This window comes from Podarcis pityusensis, assembly GCF_964106645.2.
Source record: "Podarcis pityusensis genome assembly, chromosome: 16".
NCBI classification, from domain to species: domain Eukaryota; kingdom Metazoa; phylum Chordata; class Lepidosauria; order Squamata; family Lacertidae; genus Podarcis; species Podarcis pityusensis.
The window spans coordinates 12,701,698-12,723,869 of record NC_138041.1 but is presented as its reverse complement, the minus strand read 5'-3'; the positions used below and the strand labels follow the sequence as shown (position 1 = coordinate 12,723,869).

The 22,172-nt window shown below is 47.1% G+C and overlaps 2 protein-coding genes across 3 annotated transcripts in view; one reads left to right on the top strand and one right to left on the bottom strand.

Moving 5' to 3' along the window:
• Positions 1-8,571, top strand: part of NAA40 (N-alpha-acetyltransferase 40, NatD catalytic subunit) — a 14,685-nt gene extending 6,114 nt beyond the window's left edge. Inside the window, exons 6-8 of the mRNA XM_080985753.1 lie at positions 1,840-1,923; positions 3,457-3,534; positions 4,645-8,571. Coding sequence (XP_080841879.1) covers positions 1,840-1,923; positions 3,457-3,534; positions 4,645-4,786 — 304 coding nt within the window. The 3' untranslated portion in view covers positions 4,787-8,571. The remainder of the gene's footprint in view (positions 1-1,839; positions 1,924-3,456; positions 3,535-4,644) is intronic.
• On the bottom strand, positions 5,801-22,172 carry LOC308465663 (actin, alpha cardiac muscle 1-like). 2 transcript variants are annotated; one of them, XM_080985738.1, is made up of 7 exons: positions 22,081-22,172; positions 19,878-20,018; positions 16,231-16,555; positions 14,710-14,871; positions 13,415-13,606; positions 11,078-11,259; positions 5,801-10,370 (listed from the first exon to the last, which is right to left on the bottom strand). In XM_080985738.1, exons 2-7 carry the CDS (start codon positions 20,004-20,006, stop codon positions 10,227-10,229), a joined length of 1,134 nt encoding a protein of 377 aa, XP_080841864.1. In that variant the 5' UTR covers positions 20,007-20,018; positions 22,081-22,172; the 3' UTR covers positions 5,801-10,226. The 2 variants fall into 2 exon arrangements, with proteins under 2 accessions (XP_080841864.1, XP_080841865.1); XM_080985739.1 differs by lacking the exons at positions 19,878-20,018; positions 22,081-22,172 and adding an exon at positions 18,500-18,558.

Here is a 22,172-nt window from a genome sequence, read left to right as displayed (position 1 = left end):
ATTTTGCAGGGTACAGGAAGGGGGATGTGGGAAGTGGAAGCTTATTGATATCCTGTATCAGCCCAGCTATATAATTGGGGACAGAAAGCTTCCTTTTATTGTGTAAATCACTGCTGTTTCGATAACTAACACACAAAATGTAAGAATGGATTTAGACACTAGGAGGGAATATATTGTTTAGTTATTACTGCTTCCTTGCTCCCATTAGTGAGATCAGCACAGTACCATCCTTTGCAGCTTAAGCTTGGAAGCTAAGACAAGATTGATTTAACTTCTTGAAACAATAATCCAGAATGCTTTAAGGCGGGCTGTATTTTCCCTGGAATTACCTACCCTTTTGCCCCCTCTTAAAATAACAATCACACACACATTGTTTTGTGAAGAAATGAATGTAGTAATTAGTTACATAATCTAGGTTTTGAATCATCAGTGACAGTAGCAAGATCATCAGCAAAACTACCATCTGAGTTACAAAAGCACAACATGTAAGTTCAAAAATGGTGAGTTCAGAGTGCAGAGTTCAGACATGTATGTGTGGCCAGCTTGGAAGCATAATGAAGAAAGAGGAGTCTGCCCCAAGGAGGAAGGAAGTACATAGTGTTACAGCTTCCTGTCAAAGGCAGACAAAGGAAGAAATCTCACAGAGCTTTCTGTAGCAAATTTTACAGGAAAGCCCTGTGAGCCTCAGCTCCTTCACGTTCCCATCTGGCAAAGCACAAATTGTTGGGTTGACTGCAGTAATGTCCCACACAAAAAAAGTTAGAGTGTGGAGTGCTCTTGTTCAGTGTGCAGGCCAGCCATGCTCTCTTTCAGGTTGTTCCTTTCCATTCTGCACCCATCCATCCAACATTCCTATGTTCCTTGGCTAGTTGATCCTCATTCAGCTGTTTGGGGATTTATTCATTTTAGTCTCTTAAACTTGTCCCTAAAGACTCCTAAAAAAACCTTGGGTTTCCCTGAGGATGCTGATAACTCCAAGCTTGATATATACCATCCTTCTCCATGCTGCTTCCCTTTAGATGTTGTTGGACTACAGCTCCTATCACCCTACATCACTTGTCACACTGGTTGGGCCTAGTGAGAGTTATATTAAAAAATGCCTGGCGGTCATCTGGTTGTGGATGACCATATGATGCATTCAGTCCCCAGCATCTTCCAGCTTCAAGGTCAGGTAGCAGGTGACGGGAGACACCTTTCTCTGCCTTGGACAGCTTCTGGTGTAGCCTTGCCTGGTATAAGACAGCTTCCTATGTTCTGAACAGAAGCACATAAAGAACAGTCCTGCTGAATCAAGTCAGTGGTCCATCTAGTCCAGCTTCCTGTTCTCACAGTGGCCAACGATTCCCATGGGAAGCCCACAAGCAAGACTCGAGTGCAAGAGCACCTTTCTGCCCCATGGTTTCCCGAAACTGGTAATCCGAAAGACATTGCCTCCAACTATGAAGCATGGCCTTCAAAGCCTTATCTTCCATGAAAATCCGCACAGATTTGTTGTTTGATTTATGTGTGTAAACTGCTGTGTTTATTCCAGGTGCAAAATCTGAAGGGCTGTGTTCTTGCAGCTGCCAAAGTGGTGGAAGAGAAGGGGTGAATGCAACATTACAAATCAGTTGTGGCTTAAATAATCATTGTTTAGTGCTTATATAGTTCTATTTTCCTTTTCCTCTGAGAGTTTGAAAGTCATTTGCATCCATTATGTCATCTGAAGCTGTGGGGAAAGACTGAATGGGGGTGGGGGTGGAATTTTGCAGCTCAGGGCAGCGATGTTTGTGGAAGGATTTCAAGGCCTGGATGTTCTTTAATAGCATGTTGAAGCTCACCCTTTCCTCAACTCCTCAGCTACGAAGTACAGCTGGAAAGCAAAGTGAGAAGGAAAGGTCTTGGCAAATTTCTCATACAGATCCTACAGCTCGTGGCGAACAGGTAAGTGCACTATTTTTTCCTCTTCCTCTGAATTACAATTCTCTCTAGCTGTCTGAAGCTGCAGTCCTAAACATGCCCACTTGGAGTCGCTAATCTCTCCCCATTAAAAAAACCCTAACAAACCCTGAATATCTTGATACCAAGGATTGACATAGAATGGCCTGGGTTGCATGGCCACCCTAACTATGGATTACCAGGTTCATGCAAGCATGCATGTTTCCAGACATAAGCTTGCTGCTGCTTTGCTTGTCCCTGCTCTTTTTTTACTGCCACTCCAAGGTTTGCCTTAGTGTGTTATCTGAACTGGGACTCAAGCTTAGTGAGAGGAGAGAGCTTAACCTTGAGCTGTTGCCAGGGTTTGTGCTCAAAACGACTGGGGAGAAGAAAAGCAGCTGTGAGCACTGCTCAGGGAGCCTGCACAGTTCCTGGTAAGCCATGGTTTGAACTTGCTGTGCTGTTGTATGAACCAGGCCAGTGTGAATTCAGATGGTTCTGTTTTTAACCTCTTAACCATATCCAACTAAATTCTACCCAGCTGAAATTCATGATCCTAAATTACTCCTGTCTATTAACTTCAGTGGATCTACTCTGTGTAGAACTAGCATTGTATACAACCCTCTGCAGGTTTTGTGTATCAAGTTAGGCATTTTTATTTTGCTTGCATTAAAATAAAATAAAAAGCACACTGCAAAGAATTTAGCGTGGACCAGAACTGGAGCCTTCTGAAGACCTTGGGTGAAGAGAGAAATTTCTGAGCAGCACCCTTCCCTAAATCTTCAACAATCCCTTCTGACACCTTTTTGAGCTTCCTTTGGTAGTTGTAAAGACTAGTGTTGGGATAGGGAAACCTGTGGCCCTCCAAATGTTGCTGGACTCCAGCTCCCATCAGCCCCATCAGAGATTATGGGAGTTGGAGTTCAACAACGTCTGCAGGACCACAGATTTCCCATCCCTAGGCTCCAATCTTGCTTTAATATAATCATCGGCATCATCTGATTTCCACATAACAGGTGTGTGAGCACGCAAGATAATTGCTCCCAGATGAACATGCAGCTATAAACTGCTGTCGTGCTAGCTAGCTTGCTGTGCTCTTTGAAAATGTCTGGATTTTAAAACCTAGGGTTATATCCAGTGAAGTCCTACTGTGAGTAGGCACACTGAAATGAGTAAACCAAAGTTGATCAAGTCCATTCTTTTGAATGAGCCCTACTCAGAGTAGACCATCATTGGGTACAGTCATTAGATTATGCTCTCTGTTTTAATTAGTACTGTGTTAGCTCTGCTAAAACTTGGCAGTTGTCTGGAGGATCCAATTCTATACCAAATGCACTTTCAAACTTTGGGTTAAGAGAAGATGGCCATCCCCAAATATACAGAAACGTGTGTGTATTTATTTGATAATTTCAATTTTTACATGGGATTGGAACTAATTTAAATTAGACTACTGTGAAAGTGCAAGGAGCTTTGTTTGGCTTTTGCTTTCTTTCTTGTGACCTCATACCAAGCTGACCTTGTCTTCTCCCTGGCTCTTAGTACACAGATGAAGAAAGTCATGTTAACAGTATTTAAACACAATCATGGGGCCTACCAGTTCTTCAGAGAAGCGTTACAGTAAGACTTCATTTACTTCTTTTTTGCTCACCTGAAGTAGAGACCAGAAGAAGATGGGTTTGGGGAGATGCCCCTCTCCTACCCTTGTGATAGTTGGCTATTTGACTCTCTTTGGCCAGGGATGGGGAGCATGTGGTCCTTCAGATGTTCCCTGATCTCTGGCCATGCTGGCTGGGGTTGATGGGAGTTGGAGTCCAACAAAATGTAGAGGGCCAGTGGTTCCCTGTCCCTCTCTGAGCAAAGGGCACAGAGCCCTTTTCAGAACAATATTCCTTGATGGCTAACCTTCTGGGAGACCACATGCCAGAGGTGGGTGGGGCCACAGCAAAGTGGGTGCGCCCATATATATCCTATACATCCACACACCTAGTCCTTCCCTTCCCAGCTACAATCTCCAGGCAGATCATCCATTTTTCCTGCTTCCTTTCCCCCTTCAACAATGGAAAGAAAGCTCCCACTGGTTCCAGTAGAAGGCTCCCCCCCCCCACCAGTCTAATTGCTGGGTGGAGATAAGGCCAGGAGAGGAGGCCTTGCAGGTCCGAGGTTCCCCACACCTTTCTTAGGCCAAGGGCGGCAGGCACTGTTCCAACAATAGCACAAGCTACCAAATAACTACAGCTTCCCACAAGATACTCTGATGGCCTGGACCAACTTGGAAAGCTTTGAAACGGGACTAGAGCAATTCATGGAATAAGAGCAATTCATGGAATATAAGACTATTAGTCACAGTCTTCCCTCCACTGTCAGAGGCAGTATGCCTATGAAAATCTTTTGTTGGGGACAGCAAGTGGGGAGAGTTGCGGTTGTTCTCTGATCCTGATCACAGGCTCCCCTTTGGGACATCTGCTTGGTTACTGTAAAACAAGGAACCTGGGCCTTTGGTCTGGTCAGCAGGGCTTTCCTCACATATTTTCTTTTCTTCTGATGCTGCCCTGTTTCTACAAACAGACTCTTCATGCAATCATTTGCTTGTGGAGACCACACCAAGGGGCCAGGCCAGCTCCAGTTGCACAGATGTGGCTGCATTTTAAGCATTGATGCAAATGCCACCTGACACTTTCCTCTATCTCCTCTCCTCCTCCTTCACTACAACTGCTTCTGCCCCTGCAGGTTTGAAATTGATGATACCTCACCCAGCATGTCTGGCTGCTGCGGGGATGACTGCTCTTACGAGATCCTCAGCCGGAGAACAAAGTTTGGCGAGAGCCAGCACGCTCACCTGGGTGGTCACTGCGGAGGCTGCTGCCATTGAGGTTGTCCTTCACTCCTGAGAAAGAACCCGGCTCTCTCCACACAACCCTGCCATTCTCTTTGGTTTCCATTGCCTGATCCTGCCCCCCACCTCCCCACTTCCTCCATTTCTTGGTACACCCCCAAGCCAGGACAAACAAGACTCCTTTATTGCATCCTGAATCCCAGGATGGAAGATCTTCCTCCGTACGGGAGGCTCTGGGAACCAAAGTCATGCCTAAGTCTCAGACCTAGTGCTAGATCTTGCATACTTACAGTCTTGATCCGAAGGCATGAATCTGGGCAGCAGGGTTTGCTTGCTTATTTGTTAAGCCCATGCTGCTGCAGTGAAGAAATAGTTAATTCCCCAAGTGAATGGTGGGGATAGCTCTCTCCCTCCAAGCTGAAGAGGTGCAGGGAGTGAGTTTTACAGAATCCTTATTGGAGTAGCAGATCTAGAAACGTGACCTTTCCTCACCTGCATTGATCTGTGCCTCTCCTTTCTTCGGTCGTTACATTGGACTGCTGTTTTGCCACAAAACTGCAATGTGTATCTAATTGGATGTGGTCCCCTGCATGGGCTACCTGGGGAAACCTTGCCTGACTCCATCCTGTTGCTTGGATTTCTCCTGGGTGTATGTTGCAGCCACCTGTTGTTTTTTGGTTGATGGGGGGAGAGGGGAGGGGAGGAGAAACGATTTGTACAGGTTTTAGAATCATACCCTGATTAATGTTCTGCATTGATCATGCCTGGAGCACTTCCCTTTTGTTTATACGTGGGGGGTGGGGGAAATATTGATGCAGATGTACTGCTTGTGCAGTTTGCTGCTGGCGAGTCCCGTATGGCTGTGTCCTTAGAGGACCCTAGAAGCCAAATCAAGCTATCAGTGACCTACACAAGTGACTTTCTGCGCACAGACACACCACCTGGAGAAAACTTGCAAGAGTTCGAAGCAATGATAACTGAATTTGCTATTCCTGTGTCCAAAAGGCTGAGTTGAAGGAAGCGTGCAAGAGATTCCCCCCCCCCCCAAAAAAATGCTATTAACATTTTTGGTTGTTCAGGGCCCTTCACCCTTTTGAGTCTTTGGGAAACAGGCAGCTCTGGTATTTCTGAATCCTGTGTAGCGGGGTGAGTAACCTGTGGCCCCCCAGCTGCTATTGGTTTCCAGCTCCCATCAGCCCCAGCCAGCATGGGCAGTGGTTGGGGAGGATGAGAACTGGAGCCCAAACACCCGTCTTGAAAACTATAGGTTCCTCATCCCTGCTGTATATTATGAAGTGAGGATGTTCTGGTTTGGGTTTTTCTTTAAAGATGTTCTTGAATGCCTCGGCTTTGCATTGATGCTTCATCATCAGAAGGGACAGCCTTTGCCTTCAGTTAATTATCTTGAGTTGCAGCTTTTTAACACAGTGTAGTGTCATTTCCCCATCTTTGTGACATGCTGTGCAGAAATGACATCTTACTCCCTTCTTGCCTCAGTGAGGTGTGTTGGTGTGTACAAGCTTCATTTGAGGTGTTAAGAATTGACCAGCCAGGTCCTCCTGCTGCAACTGTCAATCACTGGCCTGGCCCTGCTCTTCCCACCAGGCTTCCTTAGCGATCTAGGCTGCAACATAGCAGCAGTTTTGGGAGGAGAGTGGCTGTTGGTTGCCAGGCAACCGCCAATAGCTTTCGTGCGTCCCAAGTTCTGTCGTTGCATGCTCTACCAGGCCCTGCTGACAACTGCCTGGGTAGTATTTCCCAGTGTTGGTCCTCCTCTGCTGTAGCAATGCTAGTGGTGCAAGTGATCCATCCCATAACTCCCCTTTGCCCAAAATGGAGCCTCTCGCACCAGCCGCACAACCTCAGGACCTCACTTCTGTCTCAGGGTGTGCCTCTTTGCCTTTTTCTGGTTCCCTCTGAAGGGATGCAAAATGGGTGCTCCTACTCTTCAGCCTTTAAATGCCTGAACTCGGGGTGACCAGTGTGAGTGCCCCTCCCCCAGATGTTGCTGGACTCCACCTCCCATCAGCCACAGCCAGCATGACCTACAATCAGGGAGGATCATTCAGCAACATCTGGAGAACACCATGCTGGCTTTCTCTGGCCCCAAGCCTCTTTTTTAAGAATTAAAAATTGCCCTGCTACTTGAATTGCATCTTACCAAATAGATAGATTGCTAGTGGTTTTTCCTCTCTTGGAAATTGGATCGTAACTCTACAAGTTCATACTTAGATTTTTGTAGAAATGCATTGTCTACAGCCAAGGAGTGAGTTGCATACAGGCTTTTGTGTGTGCATGTGGATCATTCAGGCTGCAGAATCATTCAGGGCTGGAGCAGCGATGGCCAACATTGTGAGCATCTGGGGATCAGATTTTCCAAGATTGATCTGCAGGCGGGGTACACTGTGTCTTCTCACTCCTGGCTGCAGAATTGACAGGGACAAGAGTGCCTGCATGGTGAGACAGACAGGCAAGCTGCAAGTCTCAGACTGTTTCTTAGTTTGCACCCCTTCCCCCTTGAGAAACTCGCTTTGCTTTCAGTTGTCAGCACTGGGGAAAGGCTCATGGACCAGTGATAACTTGAGAGCATTGCAAGCACTGCTTTCAGTCAGTCTAACAGGCATCTCCCTATCCCTTTGTGGAAGTGATGAAGACTCAGCCAGGAGACCTCTTCATGAGCTTGGTGCCCGTTCTGCAACCTCTCATTTATCAAGCGGCAGCTACAGCTACAGAATAGGCAGCAGTGTGCCACAGACTCTATGGCAGGGATGAGGAGCATGTGGCCCTCTGGATTTGGTTGGACTCCAACTCCCAACAGCCCCAGGTATGCGTGGTCACTGGTCAGGGCTGGTGGGAGTTGTAGTCCAGTAACACATGGAGGACCTCTAGTCCTGCTGTGCAGCGGTTTTGGGATGTGGCACTGCCACTTCTCACCTCCCAGGAAATGTGTGCCTTCTAGATACAAAGTGATGAAAAAGTGAAGTTGTGGTAGGGGGTCCAAATGCCGCCTGTGGGGGAGGATAGACTACTCAGGCAGGCTGTGTGCCCTAACTGAAGGGGCGCTCACTTTGCTGGGGGTAGCGCACAATTTTGAGCACTTGCTGCTTCCAGAACACTTTGCTCCCCTGCATGGGTTTAGCATGTCTTTCTCCCATGTGGCAGTAGGAGGCTCTTTAATGCACTCTCCTGTTTGTGCAGGAACATGCCGCCCTGGCCTAGGGCAACAAGAGACGCAGAATTCAGCCTTGCATGGCTGTCTTTAATCTAATCTGTTCCATTGTGAGCAGGACCAAGGCAAAGAGAGCTATTCTGCTCCCCTCTCTTGGATGGGGCATCTATTCATCTTAGCACTGTCCCCCCCTGAAAGTTTGTGGAGTCAACTTCACTCTTTGGCATGACCATGTCATCCTGGTCTCACTTAATTGCCTGTAGCAGGATGTAGAAACAAATGGGCCTCATTTAACACAAAACAATCCCCTTTTTTGTTTAAAAAACAACCATGTTCCTAAGATAAGCCCCCCGTTGCTTTTTTTTAAATTATTAACATGGGAAAGTTGTTATCATGTTCATTTTTGTTTTGTTTGATATGCTAGGGACAGTCTACGAAGCTTCTAGCTCTTTTGGACTTTTTGAGCAGTAGATAAGCTAACAGTTCTCTGGATATTACCTCCCTATAGCAAAAATCCATTGATAATTGCAGTTTGCTATATTAACCTTTTGTTTTTGTTACCTTATACGTGAATCTCTTTCCGTATTCCAAAGTATCAAGAAAAGGTGGTTGAGTGTGGCTAACTCTCACTTGTATTTTTATTCCCCCCCCCGCCCCCCCAAAATCTGGCATGCTTTGTAATATTAAGTTGTAAACTCTGCACTGTATACTTCTATGTATCTAGTGTCCTTTTTGCCCTTTTCATTTGCCCTCTTTATTTTGTGTTTTTTTGGGGGGGGGTTGTCCCCCCAAAAGTTTTTAGAATAATTTTCTATGGTAATTACATTTCTTGGCAAATATTTTCACCAGAATCAAAGGGAACAAGCTGACTTTTTAATTTTGGTATTTGTTTTATTCATATGTTTGAAAATAAACATTTTCTTCAGTCTCTAGCTGTGTGTGTTTCTCAAATGTCTCAAGTGTGCAAATCCTGGGATGTTTGGAAGCAACCTGGCCCTTCCCCCTATGGTTTTTAAATAAGCGCTCATTAATTCAACCATCTGAGCAGTTTCCATCCTTTCCCAAGGATGAAAGGCCATTAAAGACCACTTGATTCCTTTATATTCCCCCTTGATCACTGTGATATTCAGGGAAGACTGTTAGTGGCTCAGATGCCCAGCTCAGAAGCTGTGCATTCAGTATTGTGGTCCCAGCTCTGTGGAACTCTCAGCTGAGATGAGACAGGCCTTAGCAGACCAGAAGCTGAACGTGAGTCAACAGTGTGATGCCGCAGCAAAAAAAGCTAATGCAATTCTAGGCTGCATCAACAGAAGTATAGTGTCCGGATCAAGGGGTGCAATAGTACACTTTATTCTGCCTTGGCCAGAACCCCATCTGGTGTACTGCATCCAGTTCTAGGCACCACTTAAATGGTTTTCTGCCTGTTGCATCAAGTTTCATGTGCTGTGCTAGATACTGTACGATTCTCAACTGCAGTTTCATTGCTTCCTTTCTTTCTTGTCTTTTAGTGTATTGCAGTTTGAATTCCATAGAATGTAATACACGTATTCCACGTAATGCAGTAAAACGTAATATAAGTAAGCAGAGGAGCAATAAAAATACCTTTGCAAATCAGTACTGTATACATATTGAATGCGATGGATGTGCTATCTCCTTTCTTCAACCACAAGGCCACAGCAATGCCACAGACCACCTGAATGAAGCACACAGACCACAGTTTGGGAATCCCTGGTGTAGCGGTTCAAGTGTTGGAGCTGGAAGCCAAAGGTTCTAATTCCTGGTCAGCCATAAAGCTCATTGCTGGAATAGATAGGCCATTGGCCTGATCCAGCAGCGCCCTTCTGATGACTGACCTTTGGTACTATGTGCCTTGACAAAACCAGCCCATTTGCTGCTTCATCTCAAGTAGGAAAACATCTTGGGCCAGTCTTGTGAATGCCCCAGAAGACTCTGAGCCACAGTATTCTACTGTAAAACTGCTTTATTCTTTAAGGTTTCAGGAAGGAGAGAGAAAAGAGGGAGTAATGACAAATACTCAAACTTGAGGCACTAGCACCATATGTGGTGGTGCAGAAGGGATGATTCCATGGAAATAAGACCCTGAGGAGCAGAAGAGCCTTCTGCAAATATTTTTTCCATTATACTCATGAGTAGACCTCTCAGCGCTGGGGGTAGGTGGGCAGTCAAGAGGAGGAATGGCTCTTGCAGTGTGAGCCAATGGCATAAGCACCACCATGAAATCTGGGAGGAAGGGACAGCAGCTGGAACCTGAAATGGAGAAGCCAGGGAGGGTAATGAAGAGACGTTTTAGAAGCACTTCCTGTGGACAATGGATGGCCCGGCTTCATCATACTCTTGCTTGCTGATCCACATCTGCTGGAAGGTGGAGAGGGAAGCCAAAATGGAGCCGCCGATCCACACAGAGTACTTCCGCTCCGGAGGAGCAATGATCTAAAGGGAGCAAGTGAGAAAGTTAACCAGGGGTGGATGATGCCTTACTAGAGCAGATTACCAAACATTCAAAAAGGAGAGAAATAGTAATCGGGGGATTCCAACTTCCCCGATATCTGTTGGGACTCAAACTCTGCCAGGAGTGTAAGGTCTGACAAATTCCTCAATTGCATCGCTGACAATTTCCCAAAAGGTGGGAGAACCAACAAGGGGATCATCTGGGCACTACAATTTAAGAAGGATGTTGACAAGCTGGAAGGTGTGCAGAGGAGGGTAGACTCGAACCAATAGCTTCAAGTTGCAAGAAAGGAGATTCCGACTAAGCATTTGGAAAAACTTTCTGACAGTAAGAGCTGCTCAGCAGTGGAACAGACTCCTACCAGAGGAGGTGGACTCTCCTTCCTTGGAGGTTTCTAAATACGGGGGGGGGGGGGAAGCATGTTCCCTCTTCCTTGTGACAGCCCTTAAGATATTTGAAGATAGCTACCATATCTCCTCTCAGTCTCCTCTTTTCCAGGCTAAACATACCCAGCTCCTTCAAGTGCTCCTCATAAGGCTTAGTTTCCAGACCCTTGATCATCTTGGTTGCCCTCACACACACACAAACACCCCAGTAACTTCTGAATCTATCACAGCTTTCCTCTTACCTATCTGTTGGAATGGAATGCCAAATGTTAATAATTCTGCTGTCTATTTGCCAGTCTCACCTTGATCTTCATGGTGCTAGGTGCCAAGGCGGTGATTTCCTTCTGCATACGGTCAGCGATGCCAGGGTACATGGTGGTGCCGCCAGAGAGCACGTTGTTGGCATACAGGTCCTTACGGATGTCGATGTCACACTTCATGATGGAGTTGTAGGTGGTTTCGTGGATGCCTGCAGACTCCATGCCTGGGTTAAATAAATAAAAAGAGCAAGATTGCAAAATCTGGGGAGCAGGGTATATGGCTAATTTAATGCTAATTGACTATATTTGGCACAAAAGGATGTATCCTTAAACAGAGGTACATCTTTACCCTGACCTTTGACACCTGAAGTCTGTATTTTCAGAAATCACCTTGTTTTTTGTGATACCAAGTTGCCTTAAACTGTTTTTAATGTTGCGTTTTTGTCTTTGTCCATGGAGTTTTCTTGGCAGGGATGCTGGAGTGGCTTGCCAGTTCCTGCTCCAGGTGGATCACGTTTGGTCAAAACTCTCCACTATGACCTGTCCATCTTGGGTGCCCTGTATGTGCCCATACATCAGTAGTGATGTATGGAAGTGAGAGCTGGACCATAAAGAAGGCTGATCGCCGAAGAATTGATGCTTTTGAATTATGGTGCTGGAGGAGACTCTTGAGAGTCCCATGAACTGCAAGAAGATCAAACCTCTCCATTCTTAAGGAAATCAGCCCTGAATGCTCCCTGGAATGACAGATCCTGAAGCTGAGGTTCCAATACTTTGGCCACCTCATGAGAAGAGAAGACTCCCTGGAAAAGAACCTGATGTTGGGAAAGATGGGGGGCACAAGGAAAAGGGGATGACAGATGGTTGAATAGTGTTCTCGAAGCTACCAGCATGAGTTTGACCAAACTGCGGGAGGCAGTGGAAGACAGGAGTGCCTGGCGTGATCTGGTCCATGGGGTCATGAAGAGGCGGACACGACTAAACGACTAAACAACAAAACAATGTTGTGCTTTAAATTGCTGTAAACTGCCCTGGGACCTCAGGGTGAAGGGCTGGCAATTAATGATAATTCTGCACGTGACAGGTGTGGTTGTATTCATTCTGAGAGCCAATTTTGCTCAGCCTTGCATTTAACTACCATGCCTGGTCACCACAGGCGACAAGTAATTCTGTGCAAGCGAACAGGCTAGTGGAGGAGGGATGGATCAGCCTGGCCTCCACAGCCAGAACAGAAACCGTGGAGGCTGTCAGCAGACGAGAAGCAGAGAGAGCTAGCCTAGTAGGAAACAAACAGGAAAAAGCAATTGCCAAGAGGCTACTAAAAACAACAACACTCAAAGACCTCCCAGGAAGTGCCTTTATTAGGGCAATTGCTAAGTTGCCTAATTTTAAGCAAGTTTTATTTATTTCCCCCCGGCTCCTCCGGGCCTTGTGAGCTCCCATTAGGGCTAGAGACAGAACACAGTATCTTCCAGATTTGATTTTAATAAGGTGAAACAGCCCATACTGCTGCTTTTTCATGCTAGTCCCGGGTACATCCTGCAATCTCTTCTGCACCTGGTGCTGCAAGGCCAGAAGGAGTTTGAAGAAAGAAGGGCTGGGAGCTCTTTTAAAGTGAGGAGACCCACATAGAAGAATCCTTCGCCAAGGGCAAAAGTCAAAGGATTTTGTGATGGCCTCAAGTTACAGCAGCTGCTTAGCAGGAGGTCATGCTTCCCCCTCCATTTAGGAGAAGGAGGATACTATCCTGGAATTTTGCCGCTTCCCTGCCTATTTTTGGGGTAGAAAAAAGAGCATCGAAGAGCCCTGTCCTGGCGTGATCAGCTGTTCCTCTCCACCCGCTGCCAAAGCCTCAGCCCTAATCCGTAAGTGGAATGTGTCTACCTGATATCCCTCTCTCTGGTCAAGGCTGGTCTCATCGAGACGCCCACCCTGGGCTCCCTGCACTTCCTGGCGTGTGTCAGTAAACGTTTTCGCCATCAGTAAAACCAGTGTGACATTTCTGAGCGGTCTCAAAGGAGAAGACTGACCTTTTTGCCACTGACATGCCTTAACCCCTCACACATCTCAATTGCCGCCCCAGCCAGCAAGCCTCTGCTTTGATGACATTTGCAGAAGCTCCCCATCCCTCACCTATGACCGCAACTGACTTCTCAGGTACTCCAAACCCCTCACTCTTCCAGAACAAGCCCACCAGTTGCAGATTACCCTGCCCCACCTATAAGCCCCATGGTTGGGTCAGTCTGTGGGCCCTCCAAATGCTGTTAGACCCCCAACGCCCTTCAGCCACAGCCACCAGAGCCCATGGTCTGGCATAATAGAAGCTGTGGCGCAGCAGTCTCCGCAAGAGAGGTCTCCTGTGCTCCCGCTGTTTCTCACCAATAAATGAGGGTTGGAAGAGGGTCTCTGGGCACCGGAAACGCTCGTTGCCAATGGTGATGACTTGCCCATCAGGCAGCTCGTAGCTCTTCTCCAGGGAGGAGGAGGAAGCAGCGGTGGCCATCTCGTTCTCAAAGTCCAAAGCCACGTAGCCCAGCTTCTCCTTGATGTCACGCACAATCTCCCGTTCAGCTGCGGGGAGGCAGGAAGGATTTGGTCCGTTAGAGGAAGCCCACAGCTTGGAAGAACTGGTTCTGTCGCTCAGCTGTAGGCTCCATCTGCACTCAAGATTTAAAGCACTATCATACCTCTTTGAACAGTTGTGGCCCCACCACAAAGAACCCTGGGAGCTGCAGTTTGTTATGGGTGCTGAGAAGCGCCAGGAGATTTCTTTTTTATGATTTTCAGTTTTAAACATTTCAATAATTTTACAATCTTTTTAACATTTCAAAGCTTGACTTCCTTCCCCCTCTTCCTGCGGTCCCTTAAATTTATTTTTAATATTTTCGGCATATCCAAATTAACTTAATTTGCTCATTTATTCATGTACTTTAAAGATGTACTCTTATAAAACTGCAAGTTATTACAATAATCCAGCCAATGTTCTTATCTGTTTACAGTTTGTTTGTTTGTTTGTTTGTTTGTTTGTTTGTTTGTTTGTATAAACCATTTCCATTCTTTTATAAAAAATTTGTTAACCTGTTTTGTTTTGTTTTCCTGGTAAGTTTTGCCATTTCTGCATATTCCGTAAGTTTTTGTATCCGTTCTTCATTTGCTGGGATGAATTCTTCTTTCCATTTTTGGGCAAGTAACATTCTTGCTGCCGTAGTCGCATACATGAATAAATTTCTATACAGTTTGGGTAGTTCTGTCTCTATAGTTCCCAAAAAAGGAAAAGTTCTGGGTTGTTTTTTTTACAAACATTATTTTAAACATCTTTTTCAATTCATTATATTCTTGTTCCTCTCAGAGAGCTCCAATTCCCAGGGTTCCCTGGGAGGAGGGATTGACTGTTTAAACCACTGTGGGAACTGTAGCTCTGTGAGGGCGATAGGGGTCTCCTAACAATTCTCAGCATCCTTAACAAACTACACCTCCCAGGATTCTTTGGGTGAAACCCTGATTGTTCAAAGCGGTATGATACTGCTCTACAGTATGTGTATAGCACACATGGGGTCAGAGTTAAGGCATTTGTTTTCAAATGGCATGAACAATGCTCTTGGCCGGTGCAGGGAGTAGACTCAAGCAGACACTGGCTGCAGAATTAAAGCGGTACCACGTAGCAGTTCTCTTACCAGTGGTGACAAAGGAATAGCCACGCTCGGTTAGGATCTTCATCAGGTAGTCGGTGAGGTCGCGGCCAGCCAGATCCAAGCGCTGTATGGCATGGGGCAAGGCGTAGCCCTCATAGATGGGGACGTTGTGGGTAACGCCATCTCCAGAATCCAGTACAATTCCTACAGAAGAGGAGATCTGAGTTGGTAGGGAGCTGGAGAGAGAGGAAGCTGCTAGGTGTCCCACAAGACAGCCTCTTGGCTGGGGGCTTTTAGCCTGGCTGGCCTTATGTGGTGAATGCATGCCAGGTAGCTGCCAGTTAACATTTGCCACAATACTTTAGAGCAGGGGTTGCCAACCCAGCACCCACACAAGTACCATGGTGCTCCAGCCTCTGAGCTTTCTTGCCCTCCTAGAAAGCAAGGGGTCAAATGTGCCTTCTAAGCAATTTATGAGAAACAAGAGTGGTGGGGTCACCTTGTATATTTTCCCTGGTACTGAGGAATGCTCTATGTTCCTGTTAGACAGAAACAGCAGCATTGTGCATGTGATTGTGTGTAAAATCAATACTGCGTGATCTCCAGAATCAGGACCAGCAGGACATAGCTGGCTTCTCATGGTTGCCAGGGGTGGCGGTCTCTCTAATTTTGTGTTATGGCACACTCTCCATGGCAGCCATTTTGTGTTATGCCCCACCTCCACCCCCGCATAGTAGCTACTGTTTTGTGACTGGCACTAATGAACTGTACCCGCTGGTCCTAAAAGTTTGGCGACCCCTGTCCTAGCATAGAGGTGGGGAACCATTTTTAGTCTGAGGACCTCGTTCCTTTCTGGAGGTCTTGGGGCCAGAGGCAAAAGTAGCCGGAGCAAGGAATGAATGTGAGGAGAAAGCAAGAGGAGCAACAAATGTAAATTGCTCATTAAACAGCCCACAATCTCCCTGCAAACAAGTCAGGATGAATTAATCATAGAGTTGGAAGGGACACAGAGGGTCATCTCATCCAGCCCTCTCCAATACAGGAATATGCAGCTGTCCCATACGGAAATTGAACCTGCAACCTTGGCATTATCAGCACCATACTCTAACCCAGGGGTCAGCAAACTTTTTCAGCAGGGGGCTGGTCCACTGTCCCTCAGACCTTGTGGGGGGCTGGACTATATTTTGAAGAAGAAAAATGAACGAATTCCTTTGCCCCACAAATAACCCAGAGATGCATTTTAAATAAAAGGACACATTCTACTCATGTAAAAACACACTGATTCCTGGACCATCCACGGGCCAGATTTAGAAGGTGATTGGGCCAGATCTGGCCCCTGGGCCTTAGTTTGCCTACCCATCCTCTAACCTACCCACTTATTAAGCTACCCAGTGCTTAATAAACAGCTGGTCTGGAAGCAGCTGGCATGTTCATGCCATTCATTAATCCATCGAAAACATGTTTACCCCTGCCTCTTGGTCCCAAGGGGGGGGGGGTCAACCAACAATTTTGCTGATTTCGGCCTCCCACAGCACGCACAGACGCACACACATACACACTTACCAGTGGTACGGCCAGAAGCATAGAGAGAGAGCACTGCCTGAATGGCCACATACATGGCAGGCACGTTGAAGGTTTCAAACATAATCTGGGTCATCTTCTCCCGGTTGGCTTTGGGGTTGAGGGGGGCCTCGGTGAGCAGGGTGGGGTGCTCCTCGGGGGCCACGCGCAGCTCGTTGTAGAAAGTGTGGTGCCATATCTTCTCCATGTCGTCCCAGTTGGTGATGATGCCATGCTCGATGGGGTATTTCAGGGTCAGGATGCCTCGCTTGCTCTGGGCCTCGTCTCCCACGTAGGAGTCTTTCTGACCCATGCCCACCATGACGCCCTGGAAGCAAGCGAGAGCAGGGACTCAAGAGAGGGTGGTCCTTTAGGGAGAGCTAGACTGTTGCCAAACCAGCCTGCCTTCGGTCCAGCCCTCACCTGTCCTGTCCAGGGGATGGCTCTGCCTCCTTAGTCTTTGTGTGGCCCTGTGTGGCCCTTGTAGAATGCAGCAGTGGGGAGAAGGATGGGGGCAAAACCAGAATTAATTGGCTCCATCTGCCATTGGCTTAGCCGCCCAGTGGCTGGGGAAACTCAGCCAGATGGGCGGGGTATAAATAATAAATTATTATTATTATTATTATTATTATTATTATTATTATTATTATTGGCTCTGGCTCCAGCCACTGTTGGGCTCCCTGCCTTCCAGCCCCAGTGGGTGCTGGTCACCACAGCTAATCCTCCCTAGGCTTTCTGGTGCTTAATTTCAAGCAAAATAAACACAGGGGTTGTTTTTTTTTGGGGGGGGTAGAAACACCGCCCTCCAATCTGGATTCTGTTCTCCCAATCATCCCCTTAAAGGGAGCAGGGAATGGGAATCCTGCCCAAAAGGGTACAGAGCATTCAAGGCCGGCCAAGTCATTTGGGTGCCTTGTCCCTTCTAGGGCAATAATAAGGGCTGTAGCTCAGTGGCAGAACACCTGCTTGGCATGCAGAAGGTCCCAGGTTCACTCCCCTGTGGCATCTCCAGGCAGGGCCGGGAGAGACTGCGTGCCTAAAACTCTGGAAAGTTGCTACCAGCCAGTGTAGACAACTGTTTATATAGGCCAACTGTCTGGCTCTGTAGAAGGCAACTTATTTTGTCTCTATGTTCCTACTGCAATAGCTATTAATTATACAGCTAAGATTAGGATGACAGTAAAAGTTAAATAACTGATAATTTCTTGTCCTTTTTCTTACACTCATATTCAGCTGAGTAACTCCTTGTTACTCGATGATAACTAAAATATTGAAATTATTATTGTTAGTTATTATTATTGTTGGAATTTATACCGCAGCTTTCTACCAAAATACATCTCCCCACGGAACTTTGTACAAAGCAAATCAGGATGTAGGCTCAATAAACATAGTGTCTGAAACTTGAAACATCCTCTCTCTCTCTCTCTCTCTCTCTGTGTGTGTGTGTGTGTGTGTGTGTGTGAGAGAGAGAGAGAGAGAGAGAGGGAGGGAGGGAGGGAGACCAGACTCTCCAAGTGTCCCTATTTTCCAGGGACAGTCTTGGATTTACAGAAGCTGTCCTGGTTTCTGATTTGATCCCGGAATGTCCAGCTTTTCCTTAGGACGTCCCTATTTTCATTGGATAAATGTTGGAGGGGATGGAGTTATGCGACCCCCGACCCAAGGAAATAAGTTACAGATGGGTAGCCGTGTTGGTCTGCCATAGTCGAAATAAAAAAAATTCCTTCCTGTAGCACCTTAAAGACCAACTAAGTTAGTTCTTGGTATAAGCTTTCGTGTGCATGCACACTTCTTCAGATACACAACCAAGGAAATAAGTAACTATACAACCTTTAGAAGACATCTGAAGGCAGCCCTGTATAGGGAAAGTTTTTTTTTAAAATGTTTAATGTTTTATTTTGTTTTTTATATATATTGGATGCCACCAGAATGGCTGGGGCAACCCTGTCAGACGGGAGGGGTATAAATAATAAAGTTGTTGTTGTTGTTGAATAGGACATCCCTATTTTCATTGGAGAAATGTTGGATGGCATGACAGGCTCTCTTTCTCCCCTTGCCATTGACCCTTATGCCCTGGCTCCCAAATGCTCTTTGCCTTCTAAGCTTTGGCCTAGCAGCTGTTTAAGAGCATAACTTCACCCCAGGAGGAAACAGGATCCCATTGGAAAGCCAAGAGGCAAATGATCTCTTAATTGCCTGGGTTGGAATTTGTCAGGGAGACCCCTGCTGTTCTGGGGGTGATCTCTGACAGGCCGCCTGTAAGGTCATATACATGGCTGGTGGTGGAGGACTCCAAAGGGAAGGCCACACGCATCCTTGCTCTCTCCTCAGTGTGGCCCCCTCCAGACCGGGGTGGGGTGGGCGGGTTTGCAGGTGCATTCTGAAGCTTTCTAAAACTGGCGGTGGTGTTTTTCCCTACTCAACCACCCACACATAATTCGGCTTTTATTAGTTGGTCTGCAGTGTTTCCTCCAGGGCCACATTCACACATATATTTAAGGCGCTAAGATACCACGTTAAGAGTCATGGCTTCCTCCAAAGAACCTTGGGAGCTGCAGCTTCTTAAGCCGGGGCCAGCAAACTTTTTCAGCAGGGGGCCAGTCCACTGTCCCTCAGACTTTGTGGGGGGCCAAACTATATTTTGAAGGGGAAAAAATGAACACATTCCTATGCCCCACAAATAACCCAGAGATGCATTTTAAATAAAAGCACACATTCTACTCATGTAAAAAGACGCTGATTCCTGGACCGTCCGCAGGCCAGATTGAGAAGGTGATTGGGCCGGATCCGGCCCATGGGCTTTAGTTTGCCTACCCATGTTCTTAAGGGTGCTAAGGAGACCCCTAACTGTGGAGGGAGAACATAGCCATTGTGGTTAGGAGCCGTCGCTTGTGTTATCCTCCATGAATTTGCCTAGTCCCCTTTCAAAGCCAGCTAAATTGGGGGCTATCGCTGCCTCCTCTGTGGCGTGTGAAACAGCACTTCTTCTTTCTCTCTCCAGAAACTTCACTCCTGCCCACATCACTTTCAACGGTCACGGCTTCGAGCCCCAAAAAAACTTGGGAGTTCTAGAGTTCTTAGGAGACCCTCTACTCTCCTCCCAGAGCTACACTTCCCAGAGCTCCATGGAAAAGGAGGATTGGTTGTTAAACCATCCTGGCCTACGATAACGCGCTATTGCTGTATGGAGAGGCACAACAAAAGGAAAGAGGAAAACAACAATTCCCCGCAGTACATTTTGTGATACAAAAAGATACAGGATCACAGGGGGAAGTTATGGGATGTGTATTGATTGGAAATGAAGCAACGTGGCTTCCCCAAAACTTTGGCAGGCACAAATGCGATTGAAAGCAAGATCGTTTGTATAACTGCCCTGATAACACCGTAAGCACAAATCACCATGAATGCCACAATAAGCTACCATCCCCAGAGCGGTTTAACAGCCAATCCCTCCTCACAGGGAACTCTGGGAATTGTAGTTCTGCAAGGGGGAAGAGGGTCTCTCCTAACAATTCTCAGCACCCTTCACAAACTGAACTCCCCGGGGATTATTGCAGGGAAGTTGTGAATTTTTAAAGTGGTAGGGCTCTGCTTTAAATGAATAGTGCAAGTGGGGACCAAACAGAGCCTTGCAGCTACCGCTTCCTTACCTGGTGTCTTGGGCGCCCAACGATGGAGGGGAAGACAGCGCGGGGAGCATCGTCCCCGGCAAAGCCGGCCTTCACCAAACCGGAGCCGTTGTCACACACCAAGGCAGTTGTCTCCTCGTCGTCACACATGGTGCTTGCTCACTAAGGGATGAGATATGGGTGGCAAGGGTTACATTCTGGAAGTGACCCACACTGCCCTCATCTCATTTCTCCCCCTGACAGCAGTCCTTCTGTGCCATATCTATGTGGGGCAAGTCTCAAGGCCCAAACTTGAGACCTAATGGCGGCCATTAAACACGGCACATGAAACATGAAACACGGTCGATGAGAACACGTAATTCAAATATTTTTTAAAATTGCAAGGTCTAGCAAATTAGCGAATACATCACTGGTTGGAAATCCCTCAAGATTCCATCTGATTCCTTTCCTCCTGCGTGAACTTTAGGATTCAGGAAGGGGGAAGGGGTTGTTTGCCCTGGTTTTCCTCCCTCTTGTAGAATAAACTCATAGGTATGAACCAACTAAATTCTACTTCGAGTAGACCTATTAAAATCAATGGACCTAAGTTCGAGCTCATCCACACTTCTGCTGGTGTCCTGCCTAGAAAGCATGGGTCACCCTCGGCCCCACTCCTTTCCAAAGGAAAAAGCTGCTCTTTAGTGATAGATCCGGCAAAATAGCAATCTGGGGGGAATGTGAATTGCAGCTTGGGGGGGGGGCAGGGAGGAGCAGCAGGACAAGAGGAAGTGCAGATAAGCCCTTAGCCATTCTGATGAATTTCAATGGGTCTACTCTGAGTAGGACTACCATTGGAGACAGCCCATAGAGTTTCCCCTACAATGGTAAAACCCAGAAAAGCTAGAATCGATCTGGATACTTTCCAGTCCGGGACGCAAGCAGATTGCATTTCCAGATAGAAAGCTTCCTCAGCTTTCCGCTTGGCAGAATGCAAACATTTTAAGCGTACACGCCAGACAGCTGTAGCTGCAATCAGTGGTGGCGGCGGGAGAAAGTTGGTTCCAAATTCTAGACTAGAGCAATGCTGCCTATTCCTGCTGCTGGCAGCTCACCATGGCCATAGGCAGAGATTTTCCGCTGGGATCCTTTCAACGGGAGATGCCATGCATTGAATGCGAAGAACAGAAGAGCCTGGATGCTGGATCAGGCCAAAGACCCACAAAGTCCAGCATTCTGTTCTCGCAGCCAAAGCAGATACCTTTGGGAAACTCGCAAAGAGGACCCAAGCTCTCTCTCCCTGCTTGTAATTCCCAGGAGTTGGTATTCAGAGACCATTGGCATCCTTCTCCAGTAATTGGTCCAATCCCCTTTTAAAGCCAGCCAAGATGGTGGCCATCACTGTCCCTTGGGTGGGGGGGCAAATTCCAAAGTTGAACTGCGCAGCATGTGAATAAGTCCTTCCTTTTGCCTGCCGAAAAATCTGCCAACATTCAGAGTCATGGTGTGGCAATTATGGGATGCCCACGAGTTGTAAGTGTGTCTTAAGAGTCTTCAGAGAAAAACATCTCCCTCTACAACTTCTGCCCACCATGCATAATTGTATACACCTCTCAGTCGTATCCTCCCTTAACTTGCACCCCCCCCCCCCAAGAAAAACTAACTAAAAATGATCGTGGGGAAAGATGCTCAGCGTTTTTGCCCTTTTAGTTGCCATTTTCCCAGGTCCGCATTATCCTTTGTAGAGGTGACCATACCTGACCTGCTATTCCTTTTCACTATGACTGGCAGTGGCTTTCCAGGGGAGCAAGGCCCTTAGTTCAGTCACAGAGCATCTGCCTTGCATGTAGAAGGTCTCACATCCAATCCCCAGCATATCCAGGTAAGGCAGGGGGAGACCCCTGTCTGAGATCCTGGAGAGCCACTGCCAGGCAGTATGGACACTTCTGAGACAAATGGACTCAACGTAAGGCAGCTTCTGATCTTCCTACAAGCAGTTCTGTCTCACCCAGCCCTGCATACACACCATACATTCAAAGCATGTTTCTCCACACCTCCAATAAGCCTGGGAACTGTGGTTTGTTAAGGGTGCTGGGAATTGTCGCTTTGTTAAGGGATAGACGACAATTCCCAGGATTCTTTGCAAGGCGGGGAGGAGGAACAGGCTTTAAATGTATGTTGTGTACACAGCCGGAGTCTCTGCCCCAAAGAGCTTACAGTCGGCATCGGCTGCTCTGGGGGTACTCACCAGTTCCTGCAGCAGCCCAGAGAAAGGAAGAAAAGAGGAGTCAGGCTTGGCTCGCAGGGTCCAGTCCTTTATACCCCTAAACTCCCACTGGC

What these genes read in the sequence shown, in the direction of transcription:
- LOC308465663 (XM_080985738.1), bottom strand. Translation starts at nt 20,006, where the DNA reads ATGTGTGACGACGAGGAGACAACTGCCTTGGTGTGTGACAACGGCTCC. An exon ending in TGCTTCTGGCCGTACCACTG is followed by an intron (nt 14,872 to 16,230) that starts GTAAGTGTGTAT and finishes CCTCTTCTGTAG; the next exon opens with GAATTGTACTGGATTCTGGA. An exon ending in CTAGCACCATGAAGATCAAG is followed by an intron (nt 10,371 to 11,077) that starts GTGAGACTGGCA and finishes TGCTCCCTTTAG; the next exon opens with ATCATTGCTCCTCCGGAGCG.